The sequence below is a fragment of the Cordyceps fumosorosea genome (assembly GCF_001636725.1).
Source record: "Cordyceps fumosorosea ARSEF 2679 chromosome Unknown scaffold_14, whole genome shotgun sequence".
NCBI lineage: Eukaryota > Fungi > Ascomycota > Sordariomycetes > Hypocreales > Cordycipitaceae > Cordyceps > Cordyceps fumosorosea.
Window position 1 is genome coordinate 581,594 of NW_017387314.1, and position 17,564 is coordinate 599,157.

The window sequence follows — 17,564 nt, forward strand, 5'->3', positions numbered from 1 at the left end:
CGCAAAATTTGACGAGTGCTGGAAGTTTTAGCGCGTTTATCTGGCTGAAGAAGTTTGCCCATGTTTCCGATGGCCGGGCTCCCTTGAAGCCTGCCATGCAGCCTATAAGCGTGACTACTGACAGAGTGGCTGCATGAGCCTCCAGAAATTCGACCAATCCAGGAGACAAGAAGTAGATCTGATTGAGTGATAATGTCCGAAGCATGGGCAAGTTGATACGTGGTGTTTGTGGGTACACGTTGGGAATAGGCCACCTCGGTCCGGGGAAATAATCCCGACTGCCAACCAAGTGAAGACATTCCAGCTCTGTCATGTGAGCAAACAATTCTTCTCTTGTGTCTGGAACTAGACCAGGATGTGGACCATAATCACTAAATAGCCAGGGGTTGCAGAGACCAAGAGTGGCCGATTTGAGACGACCAAGCATCTTGCCAAAAAGAGGAGTAGAGAGTGCCGAGACGCGGACCGGCGGCAAGCTACCAATTTCAAGTTCTCGTACCCTCATATTTTGTGCGATAGCCGTGTATGTTTCGTCCAAAGCCGCCCTCCAGCGGCAGCGCTGCTCAGCCTCCGCAGCCTCAACAGGATGCGCCTCTGAGAGATATGCCTCTCCATAGTCCCCGTCCCAGAAAAGATTGTTCTCGATGCTGCAGTATATAAATCTAACAGCAAGACCATCGGAATTTGGCGTAGGAGAACCTCTCAGTAGCTTACAAGCGGCTGGGAGGAGCTCTGGAGATTCGAGAAGGGGCAGCTCCTCGACACCTGCGTCGTGAGGTTCGGCCCAGCAGTCGAATTTTAGGCATCGAACAAGATTTCCGTGTATTTTCACAGCCGCGAGTGCAGAGCTGGAGGTTCTCTCGTCATTCTCAAAGCTGATGGTGTGGAAGATATGCGGTGCAAGCTTCTCGCGGTATCGCTTGCAAGTGGCGCTCACACGACAGAGGTCGGGCTTGCTCAGCCGGCTGATAATCATCTCTGATAGCTCTGGGGGAAGATGGAAAATAAATGGCGACATTTTCACCGGTATTTGACTCGGCGTTTGAAAAGGGGAGAGTTCTCGAGATGGTCAAGGGATTGATGTCTGTATGTCGTCAAGTTGACCTTTTGTCGTGCTTGGGCTGAGACGGTACAGGTGCGAGCTCCCAGCGCCTACATACATACATACTGTAGGTACCTAGGTACCTACTGTAGGTATGCACTCCGCCAGTCAAGAGACAACAGTTACAAACTTTTGGCCTCCTCCCCTTTATGACTCACATTTCAAACGCGCGTTTGCAAATCTGCTGCTTTCTTTTTGTTTCTTCGAAGAGATATTCATTCACCAGCCCCATGCCGGTGGCTCAAGAAAAAAAAACAAGACTACTGACTGGCCCGTTTGCTACCAGCAGCTGGTCAAACGAAGCTGCAAACGCCCAATCTGTTAGAGCGGCAGATTATCTGAGTGATGTATGTCAACAGAACATCTAAAACCTAGAGTCTCGAAACATGGTACTTTGTTAATGTATTGCTCAGTTTACTCAATATCGTCCTTGTCATAGCGAAACTCTTCTCTCCGCTTCATCTCCACAACAAGTTCAGTCAATTTGTCCAACTTCCTGCTCAGGTCCCCAATCTGTACTTCCAGCGCAACACGATCCACTCCTCCCAGGTCTTGCTCAACCGCCGTTCTTTCCTGCGACACCGGCCGACGGCGTCGCGCACGTCTGTGTCCCCTATCTGTTCTATCCACGTCGATCCACGACTCCGTCCGCCCATCGCCGCCAGGCACGTCCAGTATGGACCCTACCAGCCGGGGCAGGCCGTCAACGGCGCCGCCGCGGGGCACCAGCACCTCGTAGAGACGGATGACGGCGACGATGGGCGCATGGGTGACCTTGAGCAGCCAGATGCGGCCGCCGCGGAGGGCGTCGTCGTCGCCGCGGAGGACGAGGCGCCAGGGGCGGAAGACGAGCAGGGCGAGCAGGTTGAAGGGCGGGTAGAAGTGGGTGAGGCGGTTGCTAGTAGCGGCCTCGAGCACGTAGACGCTGTACACGTAGACGTACTCGGCATGCGCCTCGCTCATGACGCGCGCGAAGCTGTTAGCGAGCAGGCCCGCGAGCGAGCCCATGAGCAGGAAGGTGGACATGGTGATGAAGACGATCATGAGGGGCGGGCCGAGGTAGGGGTCGATGTCGCGCATGATGTCGAAGCCGACGTAGCTGGAACCGAAGAAGATCTTGCCGAGCACGCCGGCCATGCGCATCAGCGAGAAGTGGTCGCGGCCGAGGAGGGAGAAGGTAGTGAGGAAGCCGCAGTAGATGATGAGGATGATGACCATGAACTTGAGAAAGTCCATGGTCATTTCTTTGAGGCACGGGATGAGGATGCCCCACGAGGGGTTCAGGGAGAGGATGGAGCACATTCGGGGCACGAGAAAGAGGGCCTCGAGTGCGAGAATGTCAAAGGCCATGTTGTTGATGGCCGCGCTATCCTGCACGACACCAGTGATTCCTACGCACATCTCGTCAGCATCACCGCAGCACACAAGTCGCACCCCAGGGGGGGAGGGAGGGGAGGACCTACTGAGCGCTGCAAAGACGCACCCCAACAACATCATAATGAGGTCGCACACGTTCCAGACGTCGGTCACGTAAAAGACGGAGCCGGCGTCGAGCCACTCGCTAAACTCGTCGTAGCAAAACGCCGCGATCCACACCCACAGCACGCCCTCGGCGGCGGTGATGCGCTCCGTCACGCGGCGGATGAGCACCGTGTAGTAGAGGTAGAGGAAGATGAGGAAGAAGAAGGCCTCAAACGTCTTGAGGTACTTGGGGACGCGCAGGCGAGAGTAGGCGTCGGTGGAGGCGGCGCGGCGCGGATCGTAGAGGCGCGGCGTCTTGGCGGCGCGCACGGAGAGCGAGTCCCAAAAGACGATGTCGCCGTGCCAGATGCCGGTGACGATGCGCTGCACCGAGCGGCGGCCGAGGAAGCGCTTGGCGCTGGCGACGACGGCGATCTCGAGCGCGTTGAGCGAGCGGAAGGCGACGGCCGGGTCGGCCTCGCCGTCCGCCCAGGTGGTGGCGTCGTCGTCGTCGTCGACTACGAGATGCGCAAAGGAGCTCGGCCGAAGGGATCGGCGGGACGATGCGCTTCCCGCCTGGGCATACCGGCGGTGGTGGAGGCTGTGGTCGCCGTTTGGCTCGGTACGGGGGCGCGGCGCGAGTGCGGGCGCGGGCGGCGGTAGCAGCAGAGACGACTCCTCATCGTCGGGGCGGGGGGAGCAGCGACTTCCACCACCGCCACTGCCGCGGTCCTCGCGCGATGGCCGGCGCGGATCGGGAATCTCGCGCAGGCAGAAGCGCATGGCGTCGGCGTCGTTCAGCAGGGCGAGGAAGCGCCAGGCGACGATCTCGCAGGCGGCGGCGCGGGACTCGCCGAGCGTCTGCTCACGCCTGTCGGCGTCATAGTGCCATTTCAGAGCGCTGGTATTTGCAGCGTGAGCAAGCGGCACGCGCGGAATTGAGTCAAAGGAATGATTGAGGGGTAGAGAAAGCGTACAGCAGGGCATTCACGATTAGCGGGTTCTGGCACGTCTCGGCGAGGTGCTTAGCCAGGTCGTTCAGGCAGGCGCCGGCATGCGTGGTGCGGAGCTGCTCAAAGGTGCTCGGGAGCTCGATGACGGAGCGAAAGTATCTGCGCGAATCGAACGCAATGGGTTAGCGATCGATCGATGCCGGTGGGAGGCGCGGCGCATCAGGGGTTTCGTGATGCGCGGTGAGGGGTTTGTCGCACAATGACAGCTTCTTGATGACGGAGCGAAGATCCTCATCCTGGTAAATTACGGGCAACGGGTAGTCGTCTGGCGCCGACTCGACGCTCTCGTCGCGCGTCATGTCGATTCCTTGGCTTCTCGCATGGGCGGCGGCAGCCATGTTGGCTTGAGGTTGGGTGAAGATGGGACCGGATCGCTGGGCTATGGCGTCACGGGTCGAGGAGCCGCCGCGTCGGAGATTGGACGAGAGCGTACCCATAATGTCGCACGGCAATTTGACGAGAGACGCGGCGATATAAGCGCCTCATAGTTTAACCCATACGGAAACAGGTCAGAGTCGCAGTTTACTCGTGGTAGGTAAGGGTATGCAAGGCGGCATTAAAAAGTGGTTGCGAAGAGTTTGTGCCCGATCAGGCTTGGCGATGAATTATCTGTGGCGTGCAACACGAACCACCACAACGACAAAGAACATTGCTTCAATGTCCGGCTTAGATCTTTCTTTTGTCTATCGGCTACAAGCCAGATGAAGCTATTCTGTCTTGCCTTTCGTTTAATAATTTTTAATCGATTTTGCTAGTAACGTCAACTTTGCGGATGGATGAATGCAGACCATAACTTGTCGCCTGGATAACGACCACACTAGAGTTGACTTGGTGGAAATAACAATATTGAGAGAAATAATTAGACAAGTGAGGGAAAATAGATAAAAGAGACTCGGAAACTATCAGCCTCTCAAGGTGTGAGTGATAGCTCCTGAAAATGTCGAAGGCAAATGTAGGGTATGTCAGTAACAGCACCGACACCAAAGTCTCCCCAGACCAACTTAATCACTACATTTAACCTTAGAGATAAACACGCGCCAATTCGCTTTTAGTTAGCAATAGCCAGCGTCGTCAATATGCTGAATGAATCCGACAACGCTGACAGCTGACGCGTACTTGCTGGCCAGCTACCCCCACTACAGCCTCACTGGCCAGGGTTCAACAGGGCTGAGAAGGATCAGCACACCTGCAACCGCAGACATGCCAATTCGTCACTCTTCGGATTAATGCGAGGTAGCCCTTTATTCTTGGCCGCCCTTCTGTAACCGTTTTCTCCGTGTGTGTAAGCGGTCTCTTCGGAAAGTGGAGAGAGACGGTGTAAACATAGCAACTTCGTCTACCGGTCAGGCCTGCGATGCGAAAATTTAATATATATATATAGCGTTTGGTATATTGAGACTGATTCTAGGAATACTTTCATTAGTATCAAAACAGCTTCAAGCGCAATGGCCACTCCGACGACTTACACACATACACCAACCACAAGTAGTACTGCTTCGCCTAGCTGCACAACGGCTGTCCCGGACAAATATGGCCATGTACCATTTGATGCGTGTAACTCCAACTACAATGACAACCCGAGTTTTGAGGCCAACCTGGCCTTTGCCGTGGTCTTTGGGGCGAGTTTTGTTACCCATATTGTCCAAGCCATTGTCTATAAAAAGGTAAGTCGGTGGCGGACCACGGTTATCAGCCCTACCTACGATGGAGAGATCTAACCCGACCATTTGTAGCGATTCTGCTGGGTTGTAATCATGGGCGCCGCATGGGAGACGGCAGCGTTCAGTTTGCGCACTATTGGATCCCACAATCAGCAAGAGAGACAGTACGCGATCTGGGGAACGCTTCTCTTCCTGCTGGCGCCGTTATGTGAGTGCCATCATGACAGCACACCTTCCTGGAGCACGGGGCTGACAGCATCCTAGGGATCAATGCTTTCGCCTACATGACGGTCGCTCGCATGGTCTATTTTGGCCTTCCCGACAAGAAGATCTGGGGCGTCCGCGCAGTCAAGCTGACGGTGCTGTTTGTTTGGCTTGACATTATCTGCTTCCTGGTGCAGCTGGGTGGCGGCGGGCTGCTATCTAACAACGACAACGCAAATTTGACGCGTATCGGGATGAAGCTGTACACTGCAGGGATTGGGCTGCAGCTCGGGTTTATCGTGATCTTTGGGGTCATGACGGCGTGGTTCTACCACCGGATGCGGCAAGTCTCGCGGGGACAGGGCATGGGGCGACTGCGGTTTCTGATATGGGTGATGCTAGCAGTTCTGGTACTGATTATGGTGAGCATCCTTTTGTTGGAGGTGTAGAGTTGTGGCGGAAAACATCGCGCTGTCCAGATCCGGATTTCTGCTGTCTGTTGCTGATGTGGCTTCGATCTAGATGCGAATCATTTATCGGTTGCTTGAGTTTGGGCCGGGAATCAACGCGGACAACAAGCTCATCACAGACGAGACATACCCGCTCACCCTGGATGCAATGCCCATGGCGTTGGCGTTGGGGCTGTTGAACTTGTTCCATCCTGGGCTGGTGCTCCGCGGCTCGGACGGCGAGTTTCCCCGGGTGACTCGCAAGGAGAAGAAGGCAATAAAGCAGCAGGCTAAGGAAGAGAAGAAGAGGCAAAAAGAGGCTAAAAAAGCTCGAAAGGCCGGCAAGTTCGTGTACGTGGACGACATGACAAGGCTGGCGGATGAGACAGACGGCGATGTCAATGGACATGCCGGAAACTGGGAGATGAGACCCGTGTACGAACGGGTATAGGTTGCATATTGGTAAGGAAGATCCGGTTGGGTGATGAAGTCTTCCGAAGAACACGAATGTTCATTTGTTGTCGATTTGTATGGAGTTTTGTAGGATGAGGAGATACAAATGAGCAGCTTGCTGGGCGGTGTACCAGAAGTTCTAGAACAGGGTGAAGACGAGCACAGTGCCTGAGGCACCGTGTTTGATGGGAGTTGTTTGGTGCATCGCGGGTGCATGGGGCCGAGGCTTAAGTTTCACGCCCGGCTGCACCTATATCATGCAATTTTTGTGCGTATCTAGCAAAAATTTAATGGTTTGAATCTAACATTCCAGTTCACCTCGGAAAATAGATGAGATGATAAAACCACTAATAAGCTACAGGCCATGCGGCTTGTGGAGCCGATCAGATCGCGCCACAGGCATCGCTGAGTGGAACTGCCATTTTGGGAAATCCTGCCCTGACAAGTTGCTGATCACAAGTCGGACTTGTATAGTCATTTAAGGCAGTATTGGAATCCGTCAAATTCTAGTTAGGTATGGTCAGCTTACGTTTGACTTCCTCTTTCTAAGCGGCCAGGTTGGCTCCCACCCGTGCCTCAGTGGGTTGCGCTGCTCTGGAGCAGAGACGAAGCAAAAAAAGCAGAAAGAGGAGGGAAACGCACCTTAGTCAGCCCGGTTACCCCCTTCTACGCTGGTATAATTGCTTTTTCTTCCGAGTACATTGTCTCCTTTCTCCCTTGCAGTAATCGGGTAATGCTGAGACGAAGCGGCACAGCGGTTCATCTGACGTCACAGCAATGTCGCAGGGGCTTTCGGGCGCTCACACGACCCCCGCACGGAGCAGCGGATCACTGCCCAGTGCCTTGCTGTGTACGGATCACGGTCATATTGAATTCGGCTCATTGAATTTACATGCGCCTATCCGTACAAGAATCCCGAAAGTCGCACGGAATGGTGCGGGAAGCTAGCTAGCTCCAAGTATGACGGAGGGCCTGGCGGCGTCAAGATGGGAGGCATACTCTCTCTCGTCTGTATGCCATCCTTTTCCCAAAAACCAAGTTATGCACACAACAATTTTTTTTTCATTTCTGCAAAAGAATTATGATAAGGTACCGAGCCCAATTTCACCCCAGAATCACCCAGCTCCTGTCTTGGGTGCTGTTCTAGAGGCCCCTTGTTTCTGTCTCGTCTCTCAGTTCTTTCTTTGTCTGCCTCTTCACTCCGTAGCCGCTCTTCGCAAGCTCGAGCCTTCCCACTCCTTGCTTCACTGCTTCTCATTGTCTTGCATCGTCTTTACCACGTTCGTTTCCATGGGCACCAACCGGACGTACATGTAGTCAATGCCTTGCTGTGCTTTCCTCTTCACGCAGCTGCCTGTTTAGTCCATCACCACTGACCGCTTCCTCCCTCACCCCTGCTCCCTTTCCGCCTCTCCTCTTCTTGGCATCGTCTGCCATCATATCATCCCTTTGCTTTCTTGCCCCCCATTCTCTCGCTAGCAAACCAGACATCCGGCGACTTTGTAGTATACCGCTGTTTATCACTCATTTTCACTACTTCTTTTTCTATTTGCCTTTCATTTTGCAGGAAAAGACGTTAGTCTTGCATCATTGGCGTGCACCACCAGACAGGCTCTGCAGCGAGCGTTGGCCGTTGCCTGCCACCTGGCATCGTTTGCTAAGGCCTTGACAACAACACCAACAACGCACGTACGGCTCGACTACACGAAACAAGCAAACAAACAAACGTCGCATTCTTTTTCGTCTCTACCCTCAAGAAAGAAGATCCTCACTCGGCACCAGCTTTCCAGCTTTCAGCTGCTTCGCGAACATACAACGACACAATCATGGCGCCTCGTCGATCGGCTGCTCGGCGTCCTGCCTTCCCCATTGCTGCGTCCCTGCTCGTCTCGTCTGCTATAATTGCTCCTATCTCGGGCCACGCACTTCCTCATCAGACAGTCGCGCCGACTGCGACAGCAGACACCCTGACATGGCCAATTCAGTCCACCCTGGCACCGGTCATCCCACCTCTGCTCGCAGGTCGCGATTTCAACACCGTATGTGGTTATATAGGAGGCAACCCCAACCTGCCCGCGACCTGCATCGAGGGTACACATTGCGTCGTCGACGTCGAACACAACGCTATCGGCTGCTGTCCAGATGAAGGCGACTGTACTACGGGCATCTTCACCGGCTGCGTCGACGACAAGAACCCCGGCCGTAGCGTCGTTGATCCTCATATTTACACTTGCGGCGTTGGAGATGTGTGCTACAAAAACACCTTTCAAGGCGGCTTCTTCCAGTATGGTTGCGGCTCAGCTTCTGAAATGGCTACCACAGTGGCTTTTACCGCGGCTGGCAAGCCTGCCATCGCTTACACAACCGTCTCGGTTTCTCTGCGTCCTACTGTGACTCTGACCACGGAAACTAGCAGTGATGGCAGAGCCCCTAGTAGCACCTTGGGTCGTGATAGTAAGCCCACTGGCAAGAACTCGACCGAGGTCGACGGAGGAGTCAACCACACCAGCGTCATTGTCGGTGGCACTGTTGGTGGCGCCATTGCTCTTTTTCTGCTGTTCGTCCTGGCAGCCTTTCTCTGGCGCCGCAAAAAGAATTCCAAGGCAGCTGAAGCCGAAGAGGAACCCAAGTTTATCAGGTATGTTGTAAAGGACAATTCAGAGCGCCTCACCATCTAACCAGCAAATAGTCGTCCGTTGGCTAGTCCAGATAATGACTACGAAGACATCGACGACATGACTGACACACGCCCCGCGCCTAAGCCTCCTGGACCTACAAGCCAGTCTGAAGAAGAAATAGAATCGTGGCCTATTCCTCCCGGAACAAAGGGGGGTGTCATCGGCGGCGCTAATGGCGTCATGGAGACTGATAAAACACCACTCACGCAGCATAACGCTCTTGCGCCCATTAATAATATTGACAACTTTTCCCCTGTCGACACTGGCAGCGTGCCTCGCCGAGGTGGTGAGCGCCCATTCTGGCAGCAAACTGGCGGTGGTCGCACTCGAAACCTGACTCGATCCTGAGGAACGGACAGTTGAGGCAAAAGTTGCGCATATCCGGTCTTGGTAATGAAAGTACATACCAGTGAGTCGAGGCCAAGAAAATTGTGCATGTCATGTCCCCAGGTTGGTGTCTTGGAGCTGGACATGGACATGCCATTGTGCCTGACGACTTTTATCCCTCTTCTTCTTTCTCTCCCCCATATCTCTTCTACAGTCGACTGACTGTACGCCGGCCATACGTCAAATCAGACACTCTGTTTCATATACCCGCCTTCTCCTCCACTTCACTCTTTTCAATCATCTATATATCAGCATGCCGCTGGTTACGCGATGGGGTAACAGCGACATGAGAGGTCTGGACAGCACTCATTGGGTGAAAACTTCGGATGCAAACCTGGAATGCATAAAGTGTTCACTGGGCCTCTTCTTGAATGCCCCTTTTATGTAATAGCTTAGGTAGCCGGGAGCTTAGCGTATTGCTTAATGTCTATTGCCTGCCATTATTGATCTTGCATTGAATGCTTGACGTGCTCAGAGGCACTGTATCAACGATCACATCCTCTCCACACAGCCACTCACTCACTTACACAAGCCGGATGCACATCCGATCGCGCAATAATAATCAACATTGAGCCAACTGAGCCCGAGCAATTGTAGCCGCGCCTCGCGTGCTAAATATTCGACGCCTCCCTGTAAATGTAAAATAATGACAGAAAAAGTACCCTATAAAGCAAGGAAGGTTATTGCGGCAGCAAATCTCCCTCCTCCAATGCTGCGTCCACCGCCGCTCCCGCCAGCTCGCCCCTGGCGAACCGCGCCATCTGCTCCGCGTCCGGGCTCGCAAACCCGGGCCCCGTCGCCGGCGGCAGCGCGTGCGTGCACTCGGTGAGGTCGTTGACGTTGGCGACGCCGAGCAGCGACAGCCGGACGTACGCGCGGGCGTAGTCGTCGTTCCACAGGGCCTGGGCGGGGCCGAGCGCGCGCCCGTACACGCCGAACCAGCCGGCGGTGCGCGGGTCCGCCGCGAGGTTGGTGTCGCTCGGGAAGCGGACGACCTGGGCGGGCGCGGTGGCAGCGGCCGTCTCGCGGAAGAAGGCGGCGTCCCAGACGCCCGGGGTGGTGTCCTGCGGCGCGCCAGTGCGGTTGCGGTCGACGGTGATCTGGCGGCTGGCGGTGTGCGCGCCGAGGAGCGCGACGAGGTCCCGCGCGCCGAGGGTCTTGTCGGCGAAGAGCCGCAGGAGGGCGTCCGCGGAGGCGAAGGGCGAAGGGAGGTTGCCGCGGGGCGCGGGCGCGGCGCTGTCGCGGCGGCCGACGAAGGACCGCACGCGCGGGCCCTGCGGGCAGGCGACGGCGCCGACGGCGGCGGCGAACTGGACGAGGTCGGCGAGGCTGATGCCGTAGGGCTTGTAGCTGGCCCACCAGGTGCGCATCTGCGCGCAGATGGGCAGCAGTCCGCCGTTCTCGCGGCGCTCCTCGCATTCATTGGCCAGCAGGATGGAGCCGTCGGCACCGCCGCCAGGTCCGGTGCTGCGCGACCAGCCGCCGGCATCATGGAAGCCGAGTCGCACGGCGCCGCGTGCGAGCTTGTTGCAGCGGCCGGCTGTGCCGACCATGGCGGCGTGGAGATCCTCGGCGATGTACTTCCAGATGCAGCAGGTGTCGGCCGCACAGGCTGAGGAGTCTCTCGGTGGAGGCGTGTAGGTCGAGACGAGGTCCTGCGGGTTGAGCTGGCCGAGCAGGATGCGCTTGATGGCGCTGCCGGTGGGCGTGAGACTACTCTCGGAGAGGTGCTCGAGGTCGCCGATGAGCTCGGGAGAAGCATTCGGCGGCGATGCGGCCGCGCGGCTGTTGATTTGGTCGATGGTGTCCTTGATGCCGGGATAGGCCACCGCTGCTCTCATGGCCAGCGCCACCGCGGCGATGGTTATTGTTGGTGCCTTCATCCTCGAGAGGGGTGTATATCACAGGACCTTGTGAGGCGAATGAGGAAAAGACGAAAGCAGGAAGAGGTGGCAAGTACCGGCACAGAGCGAATGGAAGCTATCAAGAACACACGACCACCCGTCCGCAGGGCCAATGGAGTGAGACATGATTATATTGCATCAAAGCAGTTATCCCTGATACCCAGGGTAGCAGCGCTCGCGCCCCAGATTCTTGATCCAGACCAATACGGAAACTCGGTACTTTCTTTTCGCAAGATTTTGAACGGAGAACTTAGGCCGCATGCGGTGTTGGTGCTGGCTACCTCCACGGTGAGGCGCTAAACGAAGCCGAGATCAGCCTGCGATGGACGGCTAGTCTGGGCTAGCTCTCCGTATTCTAGATTACTCTCAAAATGTAACCAGGAATTCAGGGCGACTTGCTTTTGCGAGCTCTTTTCAGCTGTCCCGTTATGCCTGTTGACAACCCGCGTCACCAAGTAAGTAAAGGGGACAAGGGAGCGATTTAAAAGCGTTGCCGCGTTTCCATGTCGTATCCATTTCCAGGGCTGCGAGGCTTCGTTAAGATTAGGTGGCGCTTTCTAAATACGGGGAAATTGCACCAAGTAATGCCCTCCTAGCGTAGGCCCGGCTGCAGATCCTTCCAGTAACATCGGTTCAATCTATGCGGGTGGCAGATGGAACCGCTTGTACGGCCAGTGACAGCTGGGGGATTGGCAATATCTGCGCTGTTGAAAGAGCTTGTTTCGTCGTTATTGCGACGCTTGCTGGCTGGTCACAGACCACAGCTTGATAGCGGAGCCGTCGAGTATTGTGGTCTTGACGCTGCTCCCGGTTGTACCACCCTCTGTGCTGTCAATGTCCTCTTCGGAGGGGTGACACCAAGCGCCAGCGCAAGAAGCGACCACAGAGCCGCTTGGATGGACAATGGTGCTGCCTATTGGAGCTTCGTGCGCGTCCCAGCTCCATTTGGGGTCGACAACACCGTAATGTAGACCAACCTCGTCCCAGACCTTGACAGATCCCGACTCAGTTCCAGCCCACAGCTCGAAGCCAGGGCCGTCCCCTGCAATGCCAAACGCATCGCACGTAAGCCTCTGTTGCGTACTACAGTCACGCCCGGCCAACACTGTTAGGAGCTTGCCGTTGCCGCGAATATCGTAGACAAGAAGGCCGGATGCGTGCCTTTCGTTGATGACGAGATATCTCCCGCAAGGGCTCCATCTGGTCTGCATAATACCCTGCCCCCCAAAGGATTTGCCAAATTCGTGAAGATCGGCGTCCGCAATGCTCCAGTTTGCCACGGCCTTGTCTGCGCGGTTCATGTCGTACAGACCCATCCATCGTGTCCAGGTGCCAGCGGCTACAATGCCGCTGCCGGGAGCATCCGCGGGTGAGTTGGAGAGTGCGGATACGGTACCCTTCATACCCACGCCGCCGCCTTTCAAAAGATGCCTCTTGGATGGAATCGTGTGAATTGTGTGAACAGGGCCGTCAGAACCGGGGCGAGAGACATCGAAGTAGTCGATCCGATTTGCTGAGCCGCAGAAGAAATGGGTTCCGGGGGACGGCCAGAGCATGGACGATGGTGTAATGTACGCCTCCGTTTCGTGTCTCATGAGCTTGTACATACACAAAGGCGCAGGCTCAGACCCAGTGGGGAAAGCATGATAGAGCTGTAGCGGGTGATCACGACTGCCAACGAGAAAAGTTTGTGTGGCTGGATTAGAAAGAGAGAAGTAGGGAGCCGAAACGATGCACTGCGAGGGCTCTGGTAGCTGAATGCTGGCCTGGGGCTGCAGTGGCTGAACTGTGTCGGCTTCTAACAGGTTGGATGGCAGGACAAAGGTCGAGACTTTGCTGTCGGAAGAGCCGACTAAGAGAGAGGTACCATCGGCTGTCCATTGAGCGGAAGAATAGAAAAAGCGACTGGGTTCTGTAGCAGTGCAGTTGGCAGCACACTGTGCAATCAACGTGGCCGATGAGGGTGAGGGCGAAGCATCGTGCATCTGCGGCGGCATCGGCGCGTCTTGTGGCTGGGCGTTGGAGTGCATATCGCTGGTTAGTACCCCAGCAGATGGCGATCGTTTTCGTGTGGGGTCTTGGCGGGATAAATGCCGTTCCGGCCAAGGGTCACGATAATAGGTATCAACGCATGTTTCTGACGAGTGAGTGGGTTGGTTGGTGGTGGTTTCGTTTGTCGCCAAGCAAACAGTAATAAACGTGGTTGATGATTTGAGCTCTGAGAACAGCAACCCTAAGAAAGCCCACAGTCGGTGTTTGAACTGTGGGGCATGGCTGTGGCTGTATAGCCCTGTAATTCAGGTAGCGGAAGAGGGAGCTTTGGGGGCTTTCCCGAGTGGCTTTTAGGGAGGCTTAGTGGATGGTGGGAGCGCTGTGGCCGCTGGTAACATGCAAGCTGTGTCCGCTAAAAGAAAGCTGCTAGGCAATTTTAGTGGGCCTGAGGTACCTCGAAGCAGAGCACCAAAGCAATCAACATGTGTTGCTCCCTCACAAGTACCTCCTCTGTCTACGTCATTTGCGCCTGACAGATGCGTGATGGCCCAAGCTCCGCCCTCTGGCTGTCCATTCTGCGGCCCTCAGCCTTGACTAGCCAATTCAGCTAGCCAATCACGCAGCCAGACGAGATCCACTCATTCCTACAGTCCAGTACAGCAGTAAGGATACGTGAATGTGATGAGTGATGGCAAGCCTCCCTCCACACACACCCAACGTGCATGTTACCTGCTGCGCTGCTGCACCGACTCCATACTCTGTTGTGACTTCTCGTCGAGGTACGGTACTGCGACGAAGCTATCATCCATACCTACTCGCCTGCACCTCGCCCCTCCAGCTCCACTTGACCTTTTAATCTCTGCATTCCCCCAGCATCTCTTGACCCTGTCTAGCATTACTGCTCTCGACAACCACATACGCCCATCAGGTTGACGTCGCGGAAACGCTGCCGCCAGCCGCCTGCTAGTCCCGGCTTGATCGCCGCTTGGTCACCGGATCCAGATCTCATCACAGTCTCATCCACTACATCCCTTCGACGAGGCTCTTTCCTGCATAGCAAGGCGTTCTGGCGCCTCCGCCGCAGTCATGGACATCTTCAACGAGGCCGCGTCGCGGTGCGATGCCTTCCGGACACCGAGATATCTCGAGGTCGTCATTTCCATGTCTGTCTTGCCTCTCTCGCCGCGTGTCCCCTATCTGCACACCGCTAACGTCTTGATCGTCTGCAGTTTGATCCTCCTCGGCCTTCTCGTCTCCTATCTCCCACAGCATTATCGAATCATATCACGAGGCACAGCGGAGGGCATCTCCCCATACTTTGTGCTTCTCGGTACCACGTCGGCAACTGCCGGATTTGCAAACATATTGACCGTCCCACCCTCGCGCGCAGCCATGAGCTGCTGCAAAGAAGTCGAGGGCCTCGAATGTGCAGCTAGCATGCTTGGAATCGCTCAACTTGGCGGGCAGTGGCTGTGCTTTAGTCTCATGTATGGACCACAGCCCCCCTCAACTCTTGCCAATCGCATTGCTGACAGGCCTCTAGTCTCGTGCTTTTTCTCATGTTCTTCCGCTACGAAGATGCTACGGTTCCACAAGACGAACTTGCTGGCGAGTCGCCGAAATGGCAAACTGCTGCGACGGTTGGACTGCTTGCCTTCTTGCACGGCCTCGTCACCATCATCGTCACTGGCATCTTCGCCATCGCCATGCCCCAACACCTAAACTTTTGGGCCCATCTTCTCGGGGTTCTGGCAGCAGCTCTGGCGGCCGTGCAGTATGTGCCACAGATCTGGACAACATATCACCTCAAGCACGCCGGCAGCCTGAGTATTCCCATGATGTGTATTCAGACACCTGGTGGTCTCTTGTTTGCTGCCAGCCTCTACATGCGCCTGGGCATGGAGGGCTGGAGTACTTGGGCCATTTATTTGCTGACTGCGGCCATGCAGGGTTCTGTGCTCTTCATGTGTGTTTACTACGAGCTTGCTAAGCGTCACGAGCGCATGCAAGAGCCTGAGAGTGCCCCTCTTATCAACGAACCCGATTCTCCGGTCGACCAATCTAACCACCAAAGGCCTATTGCTAACCGCACTTACTCCGAGGGCTGGGAGCGTGGTCTTCCCGGGCCCTTTACCGGGCACCCAGAACGCTACGCTGAAACCGAAGAAGACTTGGAGCACATTCAAGACCGCGAGGAACGTGCGATTGCGCGAGAGAGCCAGCCTCTGTTGAGACCTGGTGGTATCGGTAACCCCAACAAGAGCTACAAGTCTACGAATCACCGTCACTAATGGTTTTCATGTCTGATGCATTGCGGGTTCTGTTTCTTTGTTAGTTTACGTTAGCTTAGAATAATCGCTATTTCCCAAGATTCTTCTTCTACACTCCGGAAGCTGGCCATTTAACGACTATTTATTCCGTGTCAGCCTCGCGCTGAAATGATGCAACAGTCGCTCAGTCGCGTGGTTCGACCGACCAGCCGATTATCACGGGATCAACGACGCGTCACTAACAGTTGAGTCACCTTTAATATAGACACGTAACAGCCCCAGCCGTTGAAGCGCCCACCCACAGCCTGTGCCGCAGGAACCCTGGTGGCTTCCGAAGCCCTCCGGGAACCCGGTCCACTAAATCGATCCTCATGCCTTGCGCTCGCCTCCTGATTGGCCGCACAATCCACTCGAGGACATGTAGCGCATGCACGCGCATCATGACAATGGAGTCATATAACCCCTGTTCCCCAGCTTCAATCCCGCCCGGGCGTCGGCTACCGTTAATACCCTGCCTCTCATATCCAAGGCATTGGTTGTGCAAAGCATACATATCGTCTTGAGCTCGCTTAGATCCTCACTCCGCCAGTGCCGCTCGAGTCTCCGACTTCCTCGCAAATCGAAATCAGCCCCTCCATACAACACCACACATATACCCGCACATCATGGCCATCGGCAGCCCGATCTCCCCGCAGCATGCTGCTCAGACGCCCGCGGCGACCACCACAGGCATCGACATTGACGCCTGGACGATATCAGCGCTGCAATCGCTCAGCGTCTCGCCGATTGCCCGCGGCACCGGCACCCCGCTATCCATCCCGATCGATGACCATGTGCCTTCCAAGGCCCGCGCTACGACGGACGCCCGCCGCGGGGTCGTCCAGTTCGACGCCGACGAGCCCGCGACGCCGCCCCGGCGGCCGCCCTCCCGACGAGACAGCATGGCGCGTCGCGAGGCGCTCCTCAAGGGCAAGGAGGGCAGCCGGCAGCGCCGCCGGTGGGAAAACGGTATACCATTTCTCCCTCGCTACCATTTCTAGTTGTCTTCCCGGCTTAACACCTGGCGTGCTATATAGACCGCCTGATTGGCGTCCCCAACGCGCAACCGCCGCAGCCCTCCGACTGGCAGGTCCAGCCCACGCACCCCATCCACGCCGTGCCGTACCAGGTCGCGCAGTTCTGGGACCGGGGCGTGCGCGAGCGCGTAGCCGACACGACGCGCCGCCTGCAGGCGGCCCGCAAGACGCAGCAACTGATGCGCGGCAGCGCCACCGGCCTTGGCGTCGGCGAGGTGCCGCGCGACCTGCGCGAGTCGGCCAAGCGCTCCCCGGCCGTCCGGGGGTGGGTGCGCGCGCTCGAGGAGCCGGTGCGGCAGTTTGTCCACGCGCACATCTCCTCTAGTGGCCGCGCCGCTGCCGTGGAGGCGGTGCAGGCGGAGGATGACGAGCTGGACTCGGACGAGGAGGAGATTGTGTTTGCGGGTCGCTCGGACGCCCTGCGTGCGCTGCAGGAGAGGAAGAAAACGACGACGATGACGACGTACCGTGCTGCGGGGACGGGGGGGACGGCAGACGCGGGCGTCGTGTTTGACTCGTTTGGCGACGATGAGAGCGCCTCATTTAAGCGCTGGCTGACACACTCCATCTCCGATTACTACGGCCTGGCGTCGCGTTCGGTCCTAGTGGGCGGCTCGTCACAGAAGGTCGTCTATGTCGGACTTAAACAAGCCCGTCAGATGGCGCCGTCGCTGTCGAAGATGCCACGGCCGCTGTGGGAGCTATGCTGAGGTTATACGACGACAGTTGGGTCTGTTCTTTGTTCATTTCCCCCTTTTTTTGCGATTTCACTGCGATCTATTAGATGGCCTAGATACACGGGCATACATGGCTATTTTTGCTGATAGACTGGATCTGTTTTGCATCCCCCATACTTTACACGCAGACTTTGGCTATATAAACATAGAGGAGAGTCTCACTCTGAACACCTGAAT

The 17,564-nt window shown here is 56.2% G+C and overlaps 7 protein-coding genes across 7 annotated transcripts; 4 read left to right on the forward strand and 3 right to left on the reverse strand.

Moving 5' to 3' along the window:
• Nucleotides 1-1,516: 1,516 nt before the first annotated feature.
• ISF_05836 (Ion transport) lies at nt 1,517-4,013 on the reverse strand (the record flags this gene model as incomplete). The annotated part of the gene is made up of 4 exons (XM_018849441.1): nt 1,517-2,493; nt 2,566-3,434; nt 3,541-3,675; nt 3,775-4,013. The coding sequence occupies 4 exons, from the start codon at nt 4,011-4,013 to the stop codon at nt 1,517-1,519; spliced, it is 2,220 nt and encodes a 739-aa protein (XP_018703468.1).
• A 1,008-nt stretch (nt 4,014-5,021) lies between these two features.
• Nucleotides 5,022-6,341, forward strand: ISF_05837 (RTA1 domain protein; the record flags this gene model as incomplete). The annotated part of the gene is made up of 4 exons (XM_018849442.1): nt 5,022-5,240; nt 5,310-5,445; nt 5,502-5,863; nt 5,964-6,341. The coding sequence occupies 4 exons, from the start codon at nt 5,022-5,024 to the stop codon at nt 6,339-6,341; spliced, it is 1,095 nt and encodes a 364-aa protein (XP_018703469.1).
• A 1,828-nt stretch (nt 6,342-8,169) lies between these two features.
• Nucleotides 8,170-9,369, forward strand: ISF_05838 (hypothetical protein; the record flags this gene model as incomplete). Its single annotated transcript, XM_018849443.1, has 2 exons — nt 8,170-8,981; nt 9,033-9,369. 2 exons carry the CDS (start codon nt 8,170-8,172, stop codon nt 9,367-9,369), a joined length of 1,149 nt encoding a protein of 382 aa, XP_018703470.1.
• A 719-nt stretch (nt 9,370-10,088) lies between these two features.
• ISF_05839 (ligninase H2 precursor) lies at nt 10,089-11,291 on the reverse strand (the record flags this gene model as incomplete). Its single annotated transcript, XM_018849444.1, has 1 exon — nt 10,089-11,291. The coding sequence occupies one exon, from the start codon at nt 11,289-11,291 to the stop codon at nt 10,089-10,091; it is 1,203 nt and encodes a 400-aa protein (XP_018703471.1).
• A 749-nt stretch (nt 11,292-12,040) lies between these two features.
• ISF_05840 (WD40 repeat-like-containing domain protein) lies at nt 12,041-13,342 on the reverse strand (the record flags this gene model as incomplete). The annotated part of the gene is made up of 1 exon (XM_018849445.1): nt 12,041-13,342. The coding sequence occupies one exon, from the start codon at nt 13,340-13,342 to the stop codon at nt 12,041-12,043; it is 1,302 nt and encodes a 433-aa protein (XP_018703472.1).
• A 1,048-nt stretch (nt 13,343-14,390) lies between these two features.
• ISF_05841 (PQ loop repeat protein) lies at nt 14,391-15,595 on the forward strand (the record flags this gene model as incomplete). Its single annotated transcript, XM_018849446.1, has 3 exons — nt 14,391-14,467; nt 14,534-14,791; nt 14,848-15,595. The coding sequence occupies 3 exons, from the start codon at nt 14,391-14,393 to the stop codon at nt 15,593-15,595; spliced, it is 1,083 nt and encodes a 360-aa protein (XP_018703473.1).
• A 644-nt stretch (nt 15,596-16,239) lies between these two features.
• ISF_05842 (hypothetical protein) lies at nt 16,240-17,360 on the forward strand (the record flags this gene model as incomplete). Its single annotated transcript, XM_018849447.1, has 2 exons — nt 16,240-16,582; nt 16,651-17,360. The coding sequence occupies 2 exons, from the start codon at nt 16,240-16,242 to the stop codon at nt 17,358-17,360; spliced, it is 1,053 nt and encodes a 350-aa protein (XP_018703474.1).
• Nucleotides 17,361-17,564: the final 204 nt, after the last annotated feature.